At 46.8% G+C, this 22,093-nt stretch overlaps 1 protein-coding gene and 1 pseudogene across 2 annotated transcripts in view; one reads left to right on the top strand and one right to left on the bottom strand.

Annotated features, from left to right (window-relative positions):
• The window catches only part of LOC311514588 (olfactory receptor 52R1-like), a 272,348-nt pseudogene that overhangs the window by 105,678 nt on the left and 144,577 nt on the right, over positions 1-22,093 (top strand). The window lies entirely within an intron of this gene.
• On the bottom strand, positions 2,660-16,477 carry LOC311512953 (uncharacterized protein; the record flags this gene model as incomplete). Its single annotated transcript, XM_084614434.1, has 2 exons — positions 2,660-3,634; positions 15,500-16,477. 2 exons carry the CDS (start codon positions 16,475-16,477, stop codon positions 2,660-2,662), a joined length of 1,953 nt encoding a protein of 650 aa, XP_084470560.1.

The following is a 22,093-nucleotide window of genomic DNA, read 5'->3' as shown; positions in this document are numbered from 1 at the left end:
CCGGTGGGGAAGGCCAGGGAGGCGGTGGTAATAGAGGCACTGGGGGCGAAGCAGGGGGAGGGATGGCTGCAGGAACGGACGGGGGTGGCAGGATCGGCAGCTCCTCTGTTGGTGCTGAAGAGGGCCTTTCCAAGGCGACACGCTGTGTCGCATCGCCAGGAGGGGGGATGACTGCAGGGGCGGACGGGGGCGGCGAGAGCACCAGCCTCGCGAGGGAGGGTCTGTCTGAGGCGACACGCTGTACCACGTCGCGGCAGAGGTGCCAGGCATGTAAAGCCTGCACGGGTGCCCGAGGCTCTTTGTGCAATGTCTGGCCCAATCGCTCCCAGTCCGCTAACTTAAGGCTTCCAGCTTCAGGATACCACGGGCACTTGGCACGCACCTCCTGTAGCAGGAGAGTGAGTTCTCGAGCCGGGCAGTCATGCTGAGCCTTACGCAGCAAATACTGCAGCTCATTACGGTGTTGCACTTGCAAAGCAGAGAGGGAGCTTCCCATACTTACCACAATGAAAAATACTCACCGGGATCCACGAAGTGGATGAGTGACGCGTCTGAAACCCTTGCCGGGCGAGGTGAGTGCTGAGGGCCCCACGTTTGGGCGCCAGTTGTTGCGGTTCAGTGATGAGACAGAACACAGCTTTTTGCAAGCAAGCAGGCTGGTCAGCGGAGATGGGCTGTTCTGCCCCCCCGCCTTCCACCTTCTCCTTTTATTATATTTCTCCCCCTAAGCATTACACACTGCTACACAAAGGAATGTATGACGTTGATTCATATGCTTAGTTACCATCCTCTATCTACTACAATCCTGGTTCTCAGGCCTTGAGCCCAGGCTAAAAAAACCTCCCACAGTTGCTGTCCAAACAATCAAGTTCTCAGGGTTCATATCTAGCCCTTGTCCTTGGATAGAGCAATGTGTGCATTGCTCCTAGGAGACAGTCAGGGTGTGCCCCGCCTGCTTCCAGGTGGAATAGCTAGACATTAACCCTTCATCTACCCTAGAATTCAGAGTGGGGAAGGAAACTTGAAATGCCCACTTCAGAATTTGCTAGTCTTTTACTCTAATAATGTGTCCCCAGTAAGAAATCTGCCAAAACATACACAGCACTGAAGGGGGCATTTGCTGGCTTCAGCTTCGAATATCCTCAGTCCTAATCTTGTGCTGCCCCTTTGTATGGAGCAGCTACTAGGGGACCTTGAGCATTGAAAATATCAGTCTGGAGTTCCTCAGCCTTCCTCATCTCCCACCCCCCATTCACTCCCATCTGCTGGAGCTGGGGTGCCCGCTGTTCTATAGAGCTACTGCTTTTTAGCAAGCTGGCTGCCACGACATCCCCACAAAGGCTGTGGAATGGAGCAGGGCAGACGATGGAACAAGGATACAGATGATTCATAGAATCAAACATGAGTTATTAGTTATGACACAGCATCAGAAAGGTATATACAACTAGGAGGCTAATAGACCCAAACTGACAGTCCGTATGAGGAGAGATTACAGTGACTGGGACTTTTCAGTTTTGAAAAGAGACGACTAAGGGGGGACATGAGAGTGTAAATAAAACCATGAATGGTTTGGAAAAGTTCAGTCAGGAAGTGTTATTTACTCCTTCAACTAACACAAGAACTAGGAGTCAGCCAAATGAATTAATAAGCAGCAGATGTAAAGCAAACAAAGTATTTATTCACAGTTGACCTGTGGAACTCTTTTCCAGGTGACGTTGTGAAGGTCAAAACTATAACAGGGTTCCAATAAGAACTAGAGAAGTGAAAGAAAGGTAGGTCCATCAATAGTTATTAGCCAGGAAGCCAACGCCATGTTCTGTGTGCCCCTGACCTCTGTTTGCCAGAAGCTGAGACAATAGGGGATGGATCACTCAGAATTTTCCAGTTCTGTTCATTCCCTCTCAAGCATCTGGTATTGGGCACTGTTGTGAGCTAGGATACAGGGCTAGATAGACCATTCATCTTACCCAGTATGGCCAATCTGATGTTATATGGACCCCAGATGTACCTGCCCCCCTGCCTTAGCCCACTGTACCCCACTCCCCTCCCAGACACCACTCCCCTCTCAGAAGGCCTGAGGGGGTCTCCCTCTCTCTCTGCAGAGTTAGTAAGAAAGTAAGAAGATACATGAAATGTTTAAACCTAACCAGTGTCCTTAAGTGACCAGCCAAAAGATGTCGGAACACATTAGTATTAGAGCTAAGTGAGTGGATTATTAATTTAATTGTATTACTTGTATATAGGAATGTGGTACAGTATTCCTATCAGCTAATTGCTAAGTTATCTGTTAAAAACATAAGATTTCAAGAGCCTAACTAGCCCCTGGAAGTGCACATGTGTCAAGGTGGATGATCCAGTGAGTGATATGCGGAGGGGAGGAGAGGAGTGAGCAACAGGGGCGGGACCTTGGTGAAAGAAGTGGGCAGGGCCACAGAGGTCCTGTTACCTAAAATTAGAAAGGAGGAAACCCCATGAGTTAATAAGTTCTATGTAGACCAATGCCCCAGTTTGTCCCACCGAAACAGCACAGTAAGGCCAGGAAAGGATTAATGTCACTTTGACTGTGCAGTCAGTGATTCAGGGAAGAGGGCCCAGCACCATGTGAGCAACCAGCTCCGCTCGGAGCTTAGTGTGAAAGTCAGAGCACCAGGAGAAAACTTTAGGCTCCGTTATGAGTCATGAGCCGGAGCAGCCTGTCCCGGATCTGTTTAGTCCTCACCCCGTAGATGATGGGGTTTAGTATGGGGGGCACAAGGAGGTACATGTTGGCAATGAGAATGTGTAAATGAAGGGGCACATTGTGGCTAAACCGGTGCATGAGGGAGGAGAAGAGAGTTGGCATGTAAAAGGCTAAGATGACACAGAGGTGCGAGCCACAAGTCCCAAAAGTCTTGAGCCGGGCGTCCTTTGTGGGGAGGCTGAAGATGGCCTTGAGGATCTGAGTATAGGACATGATGATGAAAAACACATCCAGACCAATCACAAAGAATGCCACAGAGAGGCTGTAGTAACTGCTGATGCGGATGTCTGCGCAGGCCAACTTCACCACTGCTATGTGCTCGCAGTACGAGTGGGGGATGATGTTAGTTTTGCAGTATGGCCACCGCCTCGCCAGTAAGGGATAGGGCAGTATGAGCATGCCACCACGCAGCACCACGGCCAGGCCAATCTTGGCCACCACAGGGTTTGTCAGGATAGTGGAATGTCTCAGGGGATGGCAGATGGCCATGTAGCGATCGAAAGCCATGGCCACAAAGATCCCAGACTCCATCCCTGAGAAGCAGAAAATGAAGTACAGCTGGGTGAGGCAGGCATTGAAATCTATTTCCCTCAAATTGAACCAGAAGATGCTCAGGGTTTTGGGAAGGATGGACGTAGACAGGACCAGGTCGGTGACAGCTAGCATGCAGAGGAAATAGTACATGGGCCCATGCAGGCTCGGCTCGCTTTTCACAATGAATAGAATGGTGAAGTTCCCCAAGACGGCTATGGCATACATGGCAAAGAAGGGGATGGAGATCCAGACGTGGGCCGCCTCCAGGCCAGGAATGCCCAGCAGGAGGAAGGTGGAGGGGTTGGTGAAGTCAGTTGTGTTGGAATCTGGCATGGAGTAGGGGAGAAGGCAGACCGATATCTACTGCATATACCGTATGTTCCCCCAACTTCCTGTATGTGTCCAGGCCTAGGGTGATGGTCTCATTACAAATGCCTGGATGGAGAGACAGTGTTAATATGAGACTCTACATGCACTACTGGGGGATATTCTGATGGATGAAGCAAACTGACTGATCTTCACACATTGAAAAATGACATTTTCCTTATTCAGAGATAAGAATTACGAAGAACTATCCCCACTAATGCCAATTGCATATTTTATGGCGTGCTGTACTTCAATAATTCCCACACATCATGGTGTGGGAAAACTTAATAGACACCAGCCGGAAACATGAGTGTGGATACTGGTTATCAATCCTTGTTCCTTGGGCCTTTTCTACACTGCCAAGTTTTTTCACCAAAAGGCAGCAACAGTGGAGGAGGACACTCTGCAAAGCCACTTTTGATGGCAGAAATTGGCAGTTTCAGTGACACAATACAACTACCTTGAGAAGAGTTGGAAAGCTTTTTACACAAAAGTTTTGTCAGTGACATGCCAGTGTAGACACTTGCAATTGATTTTTTCAAAGCAATAGGCCTTTGGAAGGTGTCCCACAATGCCCATCCTGACCACTCTTGTCAGAAGTTTGAACTCCTCCTTTAAAGGCCCAGGAATTTAGAAATTCCCCTTCCTGTTTCTTCGGCATGGAGAGTTTACATCACGTTTTCCCAGGTGGCCATGGCTGCTCCACCCAGGAAACGCTCTCCCACTTGGATCACTGCAGAGCTGCTGGATCTCCTAAGTATTTTGGGAGAGGAGGTTGTGCAGTGCCAGCTGCACTCCAGCTGCAGGAAGTTTGATACCTATGGGCAGATTTCAAGCAGCTTGTGGGGAAAGAGCTGTGATCAGGACACACTGCGGTGCACAGCAAAGGGGAAGGAGCTGAGGCACATGGGCCAGAAGGCAGGGGAGGCAATTCGTCCCTCTGATGCTGATCCCCAGACCTGCCATTTTTATAAGAACTTGATTGCTATCCTCGGTGGTGACCCCACAACAATGGCCATGACCCAAGTGGATACTGCCGCAGGCTGCAGCTGACAGAAACTGAAGCTCACCCAGAAGTAGTGACAGGGGAGTAGTGAGTTGGAGCAGGGGAAGGATTTTACTTCTGCACATGGCATTGATGAATCCGTCTGTGTCCAGTCCTGGGATCCACACTTCAATAAGGATGTTGAGAAATTGGAGAGGGTTCAGAAAGGAGCCACAAAAAAGATTGAAGTTTGGAGAAAATGTCAGAGAGTGAGAGACATAAAGAGCTTCATCTATTTATCTAATCAAAAAGAAGAGTGGAGATTTTTATGGGGACAAAACCGTTCGTAATAACAGGCTCTGAAATTTAGGAGAAAAGACAGATCAAGGCCTAATGGCTGGAAGCTGAAGCCAGACAAATCCCAGTTGGATATAAAGGCCAAATAATTAGCACTAATGGTGTTTAACCATTGGAACGTGCTGCTAAAGGAAATGGTGGATTCTCCAACTCCACATGTCTGCAGACCCAGGTTTGAGGCTTTTCTGGAAGATCTGCTTGAGGGCTTGTCTACACTTAAACCGCTACAGTGGGGCTGCTGAAGCACTTCAGTGTAGACACTACTTACACTGACAGAAGGGGTTCTCTCGTCAGTGCAGGTAATACATCTCCCTGAGAGGTGGTAGCTAGATCAATGGAAGAATTCTTCCGTCAACCTCATGCTGTCTACACTGGGGTTCGGCTGATATAACTGTATCTTTTATGGGTGTGGATTTTTTTGCTATTGCAAAAAAAGAAAATACAATATTAGGTTGCATTACTGGAGACATAGCATGCATGTCATGGTGGGTGATAGTACAACTCAACTTGGCACTGGTTAGATCTCAACTGGAGGCCTCAGCTGGACACTGTGTCCAATTTTGGTCACCAATGTATAAGAAGGATGTAGAGAAACTGGAAATGGTCCAGTGGTGAGTGACAAAGATGATCCAAGGGACGGAATGTAATGCATACAAGCAAAGGCTGAAAGAACTTGGTATGTTTATTTTGGAATACAGGAGGTTAAGGGTGGATATGATAGCACTCTTCAAATAGGTCCATCAATGGCTATTACCCATGACGGGCAGGGATGGTGTCCCTAGCCTCTGTTTTCCAGAAGCTGGGAATGGGTGACAGAGTATGGATCACTTGATGATTCCCAGTTCTGTTCATTCCCTCTGGGGCACCTGGCAGTGACCACTGTCAGAAGACAGAATACTGGGCTAGATGGATCTTTGCTCTCACCCCATATGGCCATTCTTACGTTCTTATATTCTTATGTAATACTTGAAAGGCTGCCATAAAAAAGGAGAAAAGTTGTTCTCTCTTCCTGCAGAGGGCAATGGGTTCAAACTACAGCACAGCAGATTTAGATTAAATATCAGGAGGAACTTCCTAACTCTGAGAACAGTAGGACACCAGGATACATGCCTTGGGAGGTTGTAGAAGCTCCTTCTCTGTAGGTTTTCCAAGGGAGGCAGGATAGCCATCTGTCCTGAATGGTTTACATGCAACAAATCCCGAATTTTAGCAGTGGGTTAGACTATACGACTAGACTTTACTGTGTCTCATAACACAAGTATAAGGGAACATTGAATTACAGTGACTGTTTCAATGTCACTGAATGGGTTTCACAAATGGATTGGGCATTGTAGATGGTGCTGGTGTCACCGCCTTTAGTGTAGGGTGTCTGACATGTGGAATTAGAAGTCCTCATTTTCAGTTGCTTATAAGTTTGCCAAACATTAACCTGAAATGTATCATGGTGGGCCTATGATTCTGGCTTAACCTTCTTTTAAAAAAAGTTCAGAGAGAACAGATCAGGCAACTTCTGGAATAAAGCTAGGAGAGAAGATGTCTTCTCTACGTTGACATTTTTTAATAATTATTCTAGTTAGAAGCCCGAGGACCTCCATGTTTTCCAATATATAAGTCAGGTAACAGCCACCCTGTTAACAGCCAGACCTCTGAAATGCAATAGGAGGAGGTGAGAGTCTCTGTGCATTAACACTCAGCTGCCTCCTGAGGTCTTTACTCTGTTCTTACTCTAAGGAGATTTTTTCCTCAGTGGGGACTGGCCAACGTATGGGCCACAGCATCAGAATTTGGCCTTTGTATTGTACATCTACTAATACATTTAATCCTGAGGATTCACGGTGCCACTGAAATGCAGCCCCCTTGGGGCTGGAGGCCATCAGCTTCAGGGGCACAACATACAGGGACATTTTGGCCCATGATATGGGAGGAAACTCATCTCCTGTGGCAAGGCCCTGGAATGTTTAATGTCTGTGCAGAGCAGAAAGGATAACAGACCTATTCTCTTTTCTATCACACCTAAGTTGACCAGGGTTTCTCAAGCACCAATTGCTGGGTACCTGTGAATTCTGAGAGAGAAATGTCTTCCCTGGGAATCCCCCTCAGGTCACCGTGACCCACACCCCACTCACCCTAGCAGCTGCAGCAGCATCCCACGCCGACAGACGACACAGAGCTGTGCACCGTTTATAATGGAGCTCTGTGCAATCCCAGTTGGGTTCACTCAGCCTTTAATGGAGAAAAGAGCATCTGAGTGCAAAGAGGGTGGAGACAAGCCTGTCTGCACTTCTGCGCTATTTATACAGTTTTCGGAGTAAACAGTAATTAAGGGACCTTCCCAAAGGGAGATGAGAACTCTTGGGTTCAGTGCTGAGCCACAGCATAATTGGCTACTCTGTGTATTTGTGTATATTTAAAAATTATAGTTGATTAGCAAGAAAATTAGGGATAATGACTTGATCTCCGTAGGGTCTGATACCCTCTAAATGCCCAGGACGGATGGATAGGGAGTCGACAGAGATGTGAAGACAGATGACTGAGAGTTGATACAAACACTTTCTGCAGGCACATGCGCTAAGGGATCAGAGATCAGTAATTCTCATTAGTAACTGTCATAATGCCATGTAGCATCTTTCATTGGAGGATCTTCAAAACACCTTGCAAGGGAAAGTCACGATGAACATATCCCCATTTTACATATAGCTAAACTGAGGTACAGGGAGATGTGACTTGGCCAAGGACAACATAGAATGACAGACAGAACACAGGAGTCCTTGTGCTTCCCTGCTGTCTCCATGGTCTCTCCATCAGAACTGAGCCCATGACAAGACTGCCTTCAGGAGCAAACAGTTACGACTCCAAGCCCTCCATCGGGGCAGGGCAGCAAAGAATCTATGCTTTGGGCCTGTGTTGAGGGCCAAGCAGCAGACAGTCAGTTATGAGCCCCAGTTCCTCAGTCAGGGAGGGGCAGCAAAAAGTCAAGCTCAGGACTGTATTCGGGGCTGAGCAGTAAGATGGTTGGACATCCCAGCTTCTGGGGATGGCCAACAATCACAGTCTCCTTGGTCTACAGAGTGGGGGAGGATGAGGAATCTTGGTGGGCCAGCCTAGACTCCACGCTGGTCCCGCAGCCTGCCGGGGATATCGGTTGGCGGTTCCTTCATGAAGCTGTGAGCATGGGTGTGTACTTGGAATGGTTCACTCCAATCCCCAATGCTTGCCCTTTTCCTGTGTGAAGGAGACCTGTGGAGGTTCTGGCTGCACTTTTCCCCACACCTCTTCTTATATGCACACCTTTTCCAGGGCCCCATTGACTGACAAGACCTCCTCATCAGCCTCCTCCTGGCACTGGCCAAATGACAATCCACAGCCTCAGGAGGATGCTGGACAGTGAGGTGCTCTGCAAACGTGGGGACTATTTCTGCTCCTCCCTTGTCTCAGGCATCCAGACACGGGAGGGCTGGGTGATGACCACTGGTTTTCTAGGGAGCTTTGAGGAGGAGTGGGTGCTAAAAAGGGTTCTGGCCTCAGTGTCCCCCTCTGGATCCCTAGTTTGGACCCTATGAGCTCCACTCCAGAACCAGTTATTCTTGCTTTCTCGTCCCCTGCACTCACCTGGAACTTGGATCTCGTGGCTCCTCCTACAAGGCTGGGGGAGGATGAGCCCGCCTGCATCCTGGAATTCAGTAAGTCCTCACTGCAATGGCTAGCCAGTTTTCTGTGACACCCTGCTGGCTGGAGGTCTTCCTGGCTGCTGCTGCTCTTATCTGGGGCCCCTGCCTGCCTGCTCTCCCGAGGGAAGTGAGGGACCCCAGCACCATCCCTGGGGTCTCTCCTTGGTGATAGCTGAGCTCACTGCAGCTGCACTGGAGGCTGCTGCTGCTGTCGTCAAGGAGTAGGAAGAGGAGGACTGGTGTGGGACACTGTGGAGGGGGTTTCTGGCTAGACTGAGTGACTTTCCATCTTTGCTCCTGTGGTGGTGGTAGATATCCCCCTTTTGGGGAGCTGGGGGAGTGGAGTGGAGTCTACAGACAGCCCCCCAACCTGAAGCAAATACTCACCAGCAATCACATACCACACAACAGAACCACTAACCCAGGAACCTATCCTTGCAACAAAGCCCGTTGCCAGCTGTGCCCACATATCTATTCAGGGGACACCGTCACAGGGCCTAATAACATCAGCCACACTATCAGAGGCTCGTTCACCTGCACATTCACCAATGTGATATATGCCATCATGTGCCAGCAACGCCCCTCACCCATGTACATTGGTCAAACTGGACAGTCTCTACGTAAAAGAATAAATGGACATAAATCAGATGTCAAGAATTGTAACATTCATAAACCAGTCGGAGAACACTTCAATCTCTCTGATCACGCGATTACAGACATGAAAGTCGTGATATTACAACAAAAAAACTTCAAATCCAGACTCCAGCGAGAAACTGTTGAATTGGAATTCATTTGCAAATTGGATACAACTAACTTAGGCTTGAATAGAGACTGGGAGTGGCTAAGTCATTATGCAAGGTAACCTATTTCCCCTTGTTTTTTCCTACCCCCTTGCCCCCCTCAGACGTTCTGGTTAAACTTGGATTTGTGCTGGAAATGGCCCACCTTGATTATCATACACATGGTAGGGAGAGTGGTCACTTTGGATTAGCTATTACCAGCAGGAGAGTGAGTTTGTGTGTCAGGTTTTTGGAAGGGGGGGTGAGAAAACCTGGATTTGTGCTGGAAATGGCCCAACTTGATTATCATACACATTGTAAGGAGAAATATCACTTTACCACTGGTTTTCTAGGCAGCTTTGAGGAGGAGTGGGTGCTAAAAAGGGTTCTGGCCTCAGTGTCCCCCTTATCTTAAGAGTAGGTTTCCGGTATAGCGTGGTGTTTATGTGAGCATTGTTTATTAGCACTGTAGTGTCCAGGAAGTGGATCTCTTGTGTGGACTGGACCAGGCTGAGGTTGATGGTGGGATGGAAATTGTTGAAATCATGGTGGAATTCCTCAAGGGCTTCTTTTCCGTGGTTCCAGATGATGAAGACGTCATCAATATAGCGCAAGTAGAGTAGGGGCGATAGGGGACGAGAGCTGAGGAAGCGTTGTTCTAAGTCAGCCATAAAAATGTTGGCATACTGTGGGGCCATGCGGGTACCCATAGCAGTGCCGCTGAGCTGAAGGTATACATTGTCCCCAAATGTGAAATAGTTATGGGTAAGGACAAAGTCACAAAGTTCAGCCACCAGGTTAGCCGTGACATTATCGGGGATAGTGTTCCTGACAGCTTGTAGTCCATCTTTGTGTGGAATGTTGGTGTAGAGGGCTTCTGCATCCATAGTGGCCAGGATGGTGTTATCAGGAAGATCACCGATGGATTGTAGTTTCCTCAGGAAGTCAGTGGTGTCTCGAAGGTAGCTGGGAGTGCTGGTGGCGTAGGGCCTGAGGAGGGAGTCTACATAGCCAGACAATCCTGCTGTCAGGGTGCCAATGCCTGAGATGATGGGGCGCCCAGGATTTCCAGGTTTATGGATCTTGGGTAGTAGATAGAATATCCCAGGTCGGGGTTCCAGGGGTGTGTCTGTGCGGATTTGATCTTGTGCTTTTTCAGGGAGCTTCTTGAGTAATTGCTGTAGTTTCTTTTGGTAACTCTCAGTGGGATCAGAGGGTAATGGCTTGTAGAAAGTGGTGTTGGAGAGCTGCCGAGCAGCCTCTTGTTCATATTCCGACCTATTCATGATGACAACAGCACCTCCTTTGTCAGCCTTTTTGATTATGATGTCAGAGTTGTTTCTGAGTCTGTGCATGGCATTGTGTTCCGCACGGCTAAGGTTATGGGGCAAGTGATGCTGCTTTTCCACAATTTCAGCCCGTGCACGTCGGCGGAAGCACTCTATGTAGAAGTCCAGTCTGCTGTTTCGACCTTCAGGAGGAGTCCACCTAGAATCCTTCTTTTTGTAGTGTTGGTAGGGAGGTCTCTGTGGATTAGTATGTTGTTCAGAGGTATGTTGGAAATATTCCTTGAGTTGGAGACGTTGAAAATAGGATTCTAGGTCACCACAGAACTGTATCATGTTCGTGGGGGTGGAGGGGCAGAAGGAGAGGCCCTGAGATAGGACAGCTGCTTCTGCTGGGCTGAGAGTATAGTTGGATAGGTTAACAATATTGCTGGGTGGGTTGAGGGAACCATCGCTGTGGCCCCTTGTGGCATGTAGTAGTTTAGAAAGTTTAGTGTCCTTTTTCTTTTGTAGAGAAGCAAAGTGTGGGTTGTAAAAGGTAGACTCCCTCCTCAGGCCCTACGCTACCAGCACTCCCAGCTACCTTCGAGACACTACTGACTTCCTGAGGAAACTACAATCCATCGGTGATCTTCCTGATAACACCATCCTGGCCCTGACAATTAACTTAGGCTTGAATAGAGACTGGGAGTGGTTAAGTCATTATGCAAGGTAACCTATTTCCCCTTGTTTTTTCCTACCCCACTCCCCCCCCAGACGTTCTTGTTAAACCCTAGATTTGTGCTGGAAATGGCCCAACTTGATTATCATACACATTGTAAGGAGAGTGATCACTTTAGATAAGCTATTACCAGCAGGAGAGTGGGGTGGGGGGAGGTATTTATTCATGCTTTGTGTGTATAAAAAGATCTTCTACACTTTCCACAGTATGTATCGGATGAAGTGAGGTGTAGCTCATGAAAGCTTATGCTCAAATAAATTGGTTAGTCTCTAAGGTGCCACAAGTCCTCCTTTTCTTTTTGTGATTGTTAGTTTGCCTGTCCCGCCCTCACCTCAGCAGTTCCTACTTCTGCTCTTCCTCCCCACCCTGGCCTGCTTTTCCCCTAAACTTAACTTGCCACCCCCTTGATTACGTCTTGCTCCATGCACCCATGTCACCTCCCGAAGGGCTTGTGCCCCTTCTCCCTTTTAAATTTCAACCCTTGTTCACTGCACCCCATCCCAATGATATTGCGGCTGGAGAGCCAGTATACCAACCTCGCACAGGTGATCAACCCCCCTTCCCTGCCTCAGTCATCTTCTTCATGCACTCCCACCCACCCGCCGCATTCGGTTTGAATTGCATGATGGAAACCGTGGCTCTGGTGTGACGAGAAACTGTGGTTACGGCAGGGAAGTCAGGACTCCGGGGTCCTATCTGTCCTCCTGAGTCCTATCTGTTTTCCTTCCACACAATCTCTGTGTGACCTCGACAAATTTATGCCTCCTGGTGCCTCAATTTGCCTATCTGTGTAATGGGGACATGTTCATAGTGACTTTTCTTTCCTAGGTGTTTTGAAGATCCTTCAATAAAACATGCGGCAGACTGTGAGGATAGTTTCATATTTAGCCAAAGGTGGAAGTCCTTTGTTTCGGTTTGACCCTCTCCCAGTTCCTGATGGAGAAGTACATGGTTTAAGATGGATTCCATTATCAGCTGACTTGGCCACCTCTCTTCGCAGGGCCCCCATTGCCCCTCCTGCTTGCAGGTGTCCCGCAAACATACAGGACAAAACCCATTCACAGCCAATTGCTCGACTTAAATGGAGCCATCATTTCCCTGAAATACCATTCATGGCCCTCACTTAGTGTGACTACATCAGTAATACAAGTTAATACTTCATATTCCTACCTTCAGTCATAAAAATGATACATGCATACAAATAGGATGAACGCATTCAGTCGATTGTACCTTTTCCAATAACACATGACAAGAGGCATTTCACAGAAAGCATATGCCATTAAGGTCAGATTCATATTCATAAGTATATTTCCATAAAGCATATGGAGTGCAACGTCACACAGCCAATTCCTCTCTGCCTCAGCACAGAGCCCAGGAGTTCTCATCTCCCTTTGGAAGGTCCCTTACTACTGGTGACCTAAATATAAAGGGAAGGGTAACAACCTTCCTGTATACAGTACTATAAACTCCCTCCTGGCCAGAGGCCCAAAATCCTTTTACCTGTAAAGGGTTAAGAAGCTCAGGTAACCTGTCTGGCACCTGACCCAAAGGACCAATAAGGGGACAAGATACTTTCAAATCTGGGGGCAGAGCCAGGAGCGGCAAGTGGGGGGGGAAGGTTTTGGTCTGTCTGTTCCGAGTGCTTGCTGGACACAGATCAAGGAAGCAAGCAATCCAACTCCATTCAAATCGCTAAGTACTAGCAAGGGAATACGTTAGCTTATTTTTGTTTTGGCTTGTGATTTTCTCTGTGCTGAGAGGAAGGTGTATTCCTGGATTTCTTTTTGTAACTTTAGAGTTTGGCCTAGAGGGAAATCCTCTGTGGTTTGAATCTGATTGTCCTGTATGATTACCTTCCATCCTGATTTTACAGAGGTGCTTCTTTTACTTTTTCTTTCTTTCCAATTCCTCTCTGCCTCAGCACAGAGCCCAGCAGTTCTCAACACAGTCAAATCCTTGCCTCGAGGGCATCCGAGACAGACCAGAGGGCTGAGAAGAACAGACAAAGAGAAAAGAAGCCGTATATAAAATTGGCAACCCCCTGCTCTGTGTGCCAAGCTGCACTGAGTGGGGCCCGCACAGGAACTGCTAGCGTATCTCTGTGAAACAGAGGCTCATTTAGGGGACTGTAAAGCTCTTCATATATAGCTTTGTCTAACACAGGAGTTATGTGCTTGATATAACCCATCACCGCTTGTGTAATTCCTTCTCAATGAAATACGGTGTATTGCGGATAATTCTTGTGGACGTTTTCACTGGTCGGAGAGTCATCCTCTCCACTGGGAGCCATGCAAGACCCATTTCAGGGGTAGTAGTGCCCCCTAGTGTTAATATTTGATAGCAGAGGACGGTTTACTGTCATGTCTATGTGAATAGGTTTTTCCACTGAATGAATGCTGTTTCTGGACTTGCTTCTTGGTAAGAGGTTGCTATCCTGGATCACTGGTGTTGACCAACTAATTTACATATTGTGCTGAATCAGTTGTGACCTATTATTTATGGCTCGAGGTTTGCAAATGCAGACAGTGGGGGTCATCATACCGAGGCTGAAGGGGATGCCCAGAACCCTCCGGTTATGGTGGAGGGGTGTTTACTGAGATAGGCATGTGAGGATCTGGGCTCTGTTCTCTGGCTGCCAAACGCTGTTCCTGTCTTGTTCAGGGAAGGGTATTTGAATGACATATTATTAAAATATCAGACTTTTGCACTCCCACTCCTAAAAAAGGAACAAATGAGAAATGCTGCTGTTTGGATTATGTATCAGGCTGTGAATAAGTTTGCAGAGGAGCATGAAATCTGGAAAGATGAGAAGGAAAATTTGCAACAGGAGCTGCAGACGCTGAGATTGCAAAATGAGGGGATGCAAAGAGATTTACAAACTTCTCTGATGCAAAATATAGCCAATGCCCAGCTGTGGTTGCGTTAACTCAGACTTGTCAGGAATTGGAATGTGATATGAATGCACAAATGCAGAAAAAACAAAAGTATCAATTGGAGGCAAAACTATATAAAGGGGCTGTGTCCGTTTTAACTGAACAGGCTACAAAGCCCCCTGAAAAAGAAAATCATAAGAAATGATGTGAAGTGATTAACAAGCTGTTCTCTAGTTGGGATAAAAGGACTTCCCCTCACCCAACTCCCCAGGAGCTAGGGGAGAGAGAGGTGTGTCCTCCATGTCATTACACAGTCCAAGGTCCTCCCCCATCAGTCCCATGCTAATATCCATTCCCAGACCACCTGCTCCCCATCAGTCCCACACTAATATCCATTCCCAGACACACACCAGATGCACGTCAACCCCACACAAATATCCATTCCCAGACAGGTCCCACCCCCTATCACCTGCATGGATAATATCAATTCTCAGACCCCTCTTCCCCATCAGCACCACGCTAATATCCATTCACAGACCACCCACTCAGTCAGCCCCACGCTAATATCCATTCTAAACCCTCCACCCTGCTCTCCCATCACCTCCACCCCAGGATGCTAGGGTTCCACACCACTAACCACCCCTTCCCCCTGATTTTCAGTTGGAACATCGAGTCGAAAAGGGGATCTGGCAGTGTCCAGTTACAGCAGAGTGTGTGTGGGGGGGCACAACCCTGTCATTAACTCGCATCAGCCCCTGCTCAACTGGGGCTGCATCCTACAAGCAGGAAGGATCCTCATCAGGCTTCTGAAACTCTGGTTCCATCCCCGGCACATAGAGGATGCAGCTGGGGTAGAGAGGGGGATGGAGACAATCCAGCGAGTAATAGGGATAGTGGAGGAGAGGAGTGAGTGATAGGGGCAGGACAAATGGGGGAAGAGGTGGGTCAAAGTGTGGGGCCTCAGGTGTCCAGTTACCGGCAATAAGAAATGTGGTAACCTTGTGAGTTGTACATCGATGGAGTCCCTAGACTGTCAGGTTGACACAGCACTGTAAGGTAAAGAAAGGATTTTATGTCTCCAGTCACTGATTCAGGGAAGAGAACCGAGCACCATGTCAACCATGAGATCTCCACAGAGCTTGGTCTGAGAGCCAGAGCACCAGAAGTAAACTTTATTCAATATGAGTAACGTGCCAGATCAGCCTGTCCCGGACCTGTTTGGTCCTCACCCCGTAGATGATGGGGTTTAGCATGGAGGGCAGTAGAATGTACATGTTGGCCATGAGAATGTGGAAATGCGGGGGCACCTTGTGACCAAACCTGTGTGTGAGGAAGGAGAAGAGACCTGGGATATAAAACACTAAAATGACACCGAGGTGGGAGCCACAGGTCCCAAAGGTCTTGAGCCGGGCGTCCTTTTTGGGGAGGCTGAAGATGGCCCTGAGGATCTGGATGTAGGACACAGTGATAAAAGACACATCCAGACCAATCACCAAGAATGCCACACAGAGGCCGTAATAACTACTGATGCGTATGTCAGCGCAGGCCAGCTTCACCACGGCTATGTGCTCACAGTATGTGTGGGAGATGATGTTGGTTCTACAATATGGCCACTGCCTCGCCAGGAAAGGAAAGGGCAGGGCAAGAATGCTGCCACGCAGCACCACGGCCAGGCCGATCTTGGCCACAAAGCGGTTGGTCAGAGTGGTGGAATGTCTCAACGGATCACAGATGGCCACGTAACGATCCAAAGCCATGGCCACGATGATTCCAGACTCCATCACTATACAGCAGTGAATGAAGTAGAGCTGGGTGAGGCACAAACTAAAATCGATCTCCCTGGAATTGAACCAGAAGATGCTCAGAATTTTGGGCACGGTGGATGCAGACAGGACCAGGTCGGTGACGGCCAGCATGCAGAGGAAATAGTACATGGGCTCATGGAGCCTTGGCTCTGTCTTCACGATAAACAGGATGGTGAAGTTCCCCAAGAGGGTGACGGTGTACATGACAAAGAAGGGGATGGAGATCCAGACGTGGGCTGCCTCCAGGCCAGGAATGCCCAGCAGGATGAAGGTGGAGGGGCTGGAGAAGTCGGTTGTGTTGGAATCTGACATGGAGTAGGAGAGAAGGTCTTCAACTTTGAGGCAGAACGGTGTCGCCTGCATCTACTGTAAATTGCCTCGACTTGCTGTATGTGCGCAGAGTCTAGGGTGGTGGTCACATGAGAAATGCCTGGAAGGAGAGACAATGCCATTATGAGACGAAACATGCACAACCGGAGACTGTTCTCACGGGTGAATCAAATTGATCACTTTTCACACACTGGAAAATGGCATTTTCTTTATTCAAATAAATGAATTCTGAATAACTGACTCAGATAACACCATTCCATACTTGACGGTGCTCCATGGGTCTATAATTCCTACACGCCATGATGTGGGACACCTTAATAGGCACGAGGAGGAAACGTGTGTGCGGATACTGGTTATCCGTCATTGTTCCATCATTCAGTGGAAGCCAAGCTAGTGAGTCCATGCTGTCTGGACTTCCCCATTCACCTGCTTGCTCATTCGCAGTAGTGGCTGTTCGGATATAGATATTCAGGCCTGTTGGTAAAGGCCTGTACTCGAAGAATTTAGGTGTATTCTTATCACTTGGCTAGTTCTAGAGGTATAAAAGAAAGAATCAAAATCACTGTCTGCCGGTGTAAGGGCCTCCTCTTACTGTGACAGTCTGAGGCCCTGTTCTTAGGCTAAGGCCTTTGGCTAAGCAGCAGAGGCAGCCATAAGCTGGGAGGCGACCGGTCACCTCCTCACATTCCAAACTAGTCACATTGAAAGAAGGTGCTATTGGGCTGTTAGGATACAATCCTGTCCTGAGAGTGTCTGTTGCCTCCGGAGAAAGAGAAGTGCCTAGAAAATGTAAAAGGAAACTTAGTTTGATAGCATCCTGTCTGGCAAGAACTCACTTATCCATAGCTAGGATTTGAAATCCTCACTTCTGTATTGTTTTGTCATTAGAGTTCCCACTTTGCTATTGTTTGTCTGTATAATCTCTGTCTGGTTCTGTGATTGTTTCTGTCTGCTGTATAATTAATTTTGCTGGGTGAAAACTAAATAAGGTGGTGGGATATAATTGGTTACATAATCATGTTACAATATGTTAGGATTGGTTAGTTAAATTTCAGGAAAATGATTGGTTAAGGTACAGCTAAGCAGAACTTAAGTGGTACTATATGGTCTGCAGTCAAATTCCTGACCGTTCTCTGTTAACAGTAAACTATTAAAAAAAAGGAAAAGTTTAAAAATTTTTCACAAGGTGAGGAAACAATGGAGAAGCTGGTATGTGATTCATTACAAAAATGTCGAGGAATATAATTAATGACAATCAACAACGTTTTGGTAAACAGGTTTTGTCAAACAAACCCAATTTCATTCTTTAGTGAGAGTATTTGTTTAGTTGATCAAGGGTATCTGAGGCATTTCATTTCATGGGAAAACCTTCAGATAAAAAATGAACACTCTACAACATCAGTAAAGCATACTTTAAATGGACTAAACACTGGCTAACTGACAGATCTCAGAAGGCAGATGTCAACGGGCCATTGCCAGCGAATGGGGGTGCTCAGATTGGTGTTCTGCCGGGATCAGTTCTAGGCCCTAAGCTATTCAATATTTTCATCAATGATCTGAGAGCAAATAGAAAATTACTACATGGCATTGGTGAAAAAACGTTCTGCACAATGGTGTATGTAATCTACCAGAGAAAAGCAGCACAAGGCCTAATGGCTGGAATGTGAAGCCAGAGAAATTCCAGTGTGGGGGCCAAATATTTAGCACTAAGAATGATTAACAATTGGAACAAACTGCAAAGGGAAGAGGTAAATTTTCCAACTACCCATATCTCCAGAACCACTTAAACAGCTACAGCAGCCTGGCCATAACACTTCAGTGCAGACAGTACTTACACCGATGACAGTGGTTCATCCACCAGTGTAGGTAATAAACCTCCCCTAGAGTTGGTAGCAAGATTGATGCTGTCTACTCCAGGGTGAGGATGACACAGCTACATCTCTCAAGGGTGTGGATGTAATTACTGTTGCCAAAAAAAAAAAAAAAAAAGGCAAATGCAATGTTCGACACCAAACTGGGAGGAGAGGTAGATACGCTGGAGGGATAGGATACAGAGGGACCTAGACAAATTAGAGGATTGGGCCAAAAGAAATCTAATCAGGTTCAACAAGGACAAATGCAGAGTCCTGCACTAAGGATGGAAGAATCCCATGGACCGCTACAGACTAGGGACCGAATGGCTAGGCAGCAGTTCTGCAGAAAAGGACCTAGGGGTTACAGTGGATGAGAAGCTGGATATGAGTCAAGAGTGTGCCCTTGTTGCCAAGAAGGCCAATGGCATTTTGGACTCTATAAGAAGGGGCATTGCCAGCAGATCATAAGACGTGATCATTTCCCTCTATTCAACATTGGTGACGCCTCATCTGGAGTACGGTGTCCAGTTTTGGGCCCCACACAACAAGAAGGATGTAAGAAAAATTGGAAAGCGTCCAGCGGAGGGCAACAAAAATGATGAGGGGACTGGAACACATGACTTCTGAGGAGAGGATGAGGGAACTGGGATTGTTTAGTCTGCGGAAGAGAAGAATGAGGGGGGATTTGATAGCTGCTTTCAACTACCTGAAGGAGGTTCCAAAGAGGATGGATCTAGACTGTCTCAGTGGTAGCAGATGACAGAACGAGGCGTAATGGTCTCAAGTTGCAGTGGGGGAGGTTTAGGTTGGATATTAGGAAAAACTTTTTCATTCGGAGGGTGGTGAATGCGTTCACTGGAATGTGTTGCCTAGAGAGGTGGTAGAATCTCCTTCCTTTGAGGTTTTTAAGGTCAGGCTTGACAAAGCCCTGGCTGGGATGATTTACTTGGGGATTGGTCCTGCTTTGAGCAGGGGGTTGGACTAGATGACCTCCTGAGGTCCCTTCCAACCCTGATATTCTATGATTCTATGGTTTGTTGTATTAGGAGAGGCATAGAGAGCAAGTGATGGGTGTGTGATACTACCAGTCTACTCAGTGCTGGCTATGTCTCAGAAGGAACACCGTGTCCAATTTTCTTCACTGCTATATAGAAAGATGTGAAGAAAGTGGAGACGATCCAGAGGAGAGTGAAAAAAGATGATCAAAAGGATGGAATGCAAGTCATATCAACAAAGGCCAAAGGAACTGGTTCGGTTTACTTTGGAGAAAAGGAGATTAAGAGGGGACGTGATAACGCTCCTCAAATACAGAGCACATGACAAGAGGCAATGAGTTCAAACTACAACAGAGCAGATTTAGATTAACTCTCAGGTCAAAACTCCGAACTTTAAGCATAGTAGGACAATGGAAGGGGTGCCTCAGAAAACAATGAAAGCTCTTTCACTGGAGGTTTTCCAAAGGAGGGAGGATAGCCACCTGGTTAGATACAACAAGTCCTGACTCTTGGCAGGGAATCAGGCTAGCTGACCCTTGAGGTCCCTTCTCACCCCGTGGCTCTATGATTCTGTGATGTAAACTCCTAGTTTCGACCAGGCCTTAGGCAAACACAGGTCAAGAAACTTAATACAAGGGTAACTGAGTAAAATGTAATGGTCTGTGTTATACAGGAGGTCAGACTGGATGATCTAATGGTCCCCTTTGACTTTAAACCCTATGAATCTATCAATGAAGAATGTAGATCAGGCATTTATATTTACTCTTTCTCACAACACATAAATAAGGGAACATAAGGACATAAGAATGGCCATACAGGGTCAGACCAAAGGTCCATCTAGCCCTGTATCCTGCCTTCTGACAGTGGCCAGTGCCAGGTATCCCAGAGGGAATGAACAGAACAGGCAATCTCCAAGTGATTCATCCCCTGTCCCCCAATCCCAGCCTCTGGCAAACAGAGGTGAGCGTTACCCTCTCAGCCCATCCGGGCTAACAGCCTTTTTTGGACCTATCCTCCATGAAATTAATGAGTTCTTTTTGAACGCTGTTATGGTCTTGGCCTTCACAACATCCTCTGGCAAGAAGGTCCACAAGCTGACTGTGCGTTCTGTGAATAAATACTTTCTTTTATTTGTTTTAAACCCACTGCTTATTATTTTCATGTGGTGACCCCTAGTTCTTGTGTTATGAGAAGGAGTAAACAACGCTTCCATATCTACATTCTCTACACCAGTCATGATTTTATGGACCTCAATCACATCTCCCCTTAGCTATCACTTTTCCAAGCTGAAAAGTCCCAGTCTTATTAATCTCTCCTCATTCAGAATCCATTCCATACCCCAATTCATTTTTTTTTGTCCTTTACTGAACCTTTTCCAATTCCAATACAACTTTTTTGAGATGGAGCAATCAAATCTGCACTCAGTATTCAAGAAGTGGGCGTACCATGGAGAGGGAAGATGGTATTATCAGTCCTATTATCTATCCCAGTCTTAATTATTCCCAGCATTCTGTTTGCTTTTTTGATTGCCTCTGCAAATTGAGTAGATGTTTTTAGAGAACTATTCACAATGACTCCGAGCTCTCCTTCTTGAGTGGTAACAGCTAATATAGATCCCATCATTCTATATTAAGAGCCTTTAGTGAGGGACCTTGTCAAAGGCTTTCTGAAAATCTAAGTAGACTATATCCACTGGATCCCATTGGTCCACATGTTTGTTGCACACCTCAAAGAATTCCACTTGATTGGTAAGCATGATTTCCCTTTCCCAAAACCATGTTGAATCTTCCTCAACAAATTATGTTCATCTATATGTCTGACAATGTTCTTCTTTATTATGGTTTCAACCAGTTTGCCCACTACTGAAGTCAGGCATACAGGCCTGTAATTGCCCGGATCACCTCTGGAGCCCTTTTTAAAAATTGGCATCAAATATAATATCCCCCAGTCATCTGTTACAGAAGCTGTCATTTATGGTGTCACCTGCATCCCATCCTGAGGTGAGATGAACCCAGTCAATATGGGGATAATTGAAATCCCCCATTATTATTGATTTTTTTAAAAAAATTCAATATCCTCTCTAATATCCCTCAGCATTTCAACTTCACTATCACCATCGTGATCAGGTGGTCAGTAATATATGCCTACCCCCATATTCTTATAATTAGAGCATGGAATTTCCATCCATATAGATTCTATGATACAGTTTGATTCATTTATGATTTTTACTTCATTTGATTCTATGTTTTTCTTCACATGTAATCTCACTCCCCGACCAGCATGACCTCTTCTCTCCTTTTGATATATTTTGTGCCCTGGTATTACTGTATCCCAATGATTATCTTCATTCCACTCAGTTTCTGTGATGACTATGATGTCAATATCCTCATTTAATATGAGGCACTCTCGTTCATCCATTTTATTATTTAGACTTCTAACATTGTAGAAGTTGTAGCATTCTAGAACATGTCTGGGACATGTTGAAAAATTGTTATTATTCTTCGGTGAGGAGCCCTAGCACTTTCCAGCAGATAAAAGTCAGCTAACAGACCCCCTCCCTCATCAAAAGCCAGGGCCCTGAGATGCAAGAGGAGGCGGTGACAGTGTCTTTGCATTCACACATGGCGGGCTCCTGAGGTCTTTAGTCAGTTCTTACTCCAAGGTCAGTTTTGTCTCAGTGGGGTCTGAGTAAACTATGGCCCATGGCCTCAGAATTTCAGCTTGTCTTATACATCTACTAACACCTTTCATCCTGAAGGATCCACTCTGCAGCTGCCTTGGAGCAGAGGCCATCAACCAGC

The sequence above is a fragment of the Lepidochelys olivacea genome (genome assembly GCF_965140295.1).
Source record: "Lepidochelys olivacea isolate rLepOli2 genome assembly, chromosome: 1".
Taxonomy (NCBI): domain Eukaryota; kingdom Metazoa; phylum Chordata; order Testudines; family Cheloniidae; genus Lepidochelys; species Lepidochelys olivacea.
The sequence above is the reverse complement of the archived record's forward strand: the minus strand, read 5'-3'. Positions and strand labels throughout refer to the sequence as shown.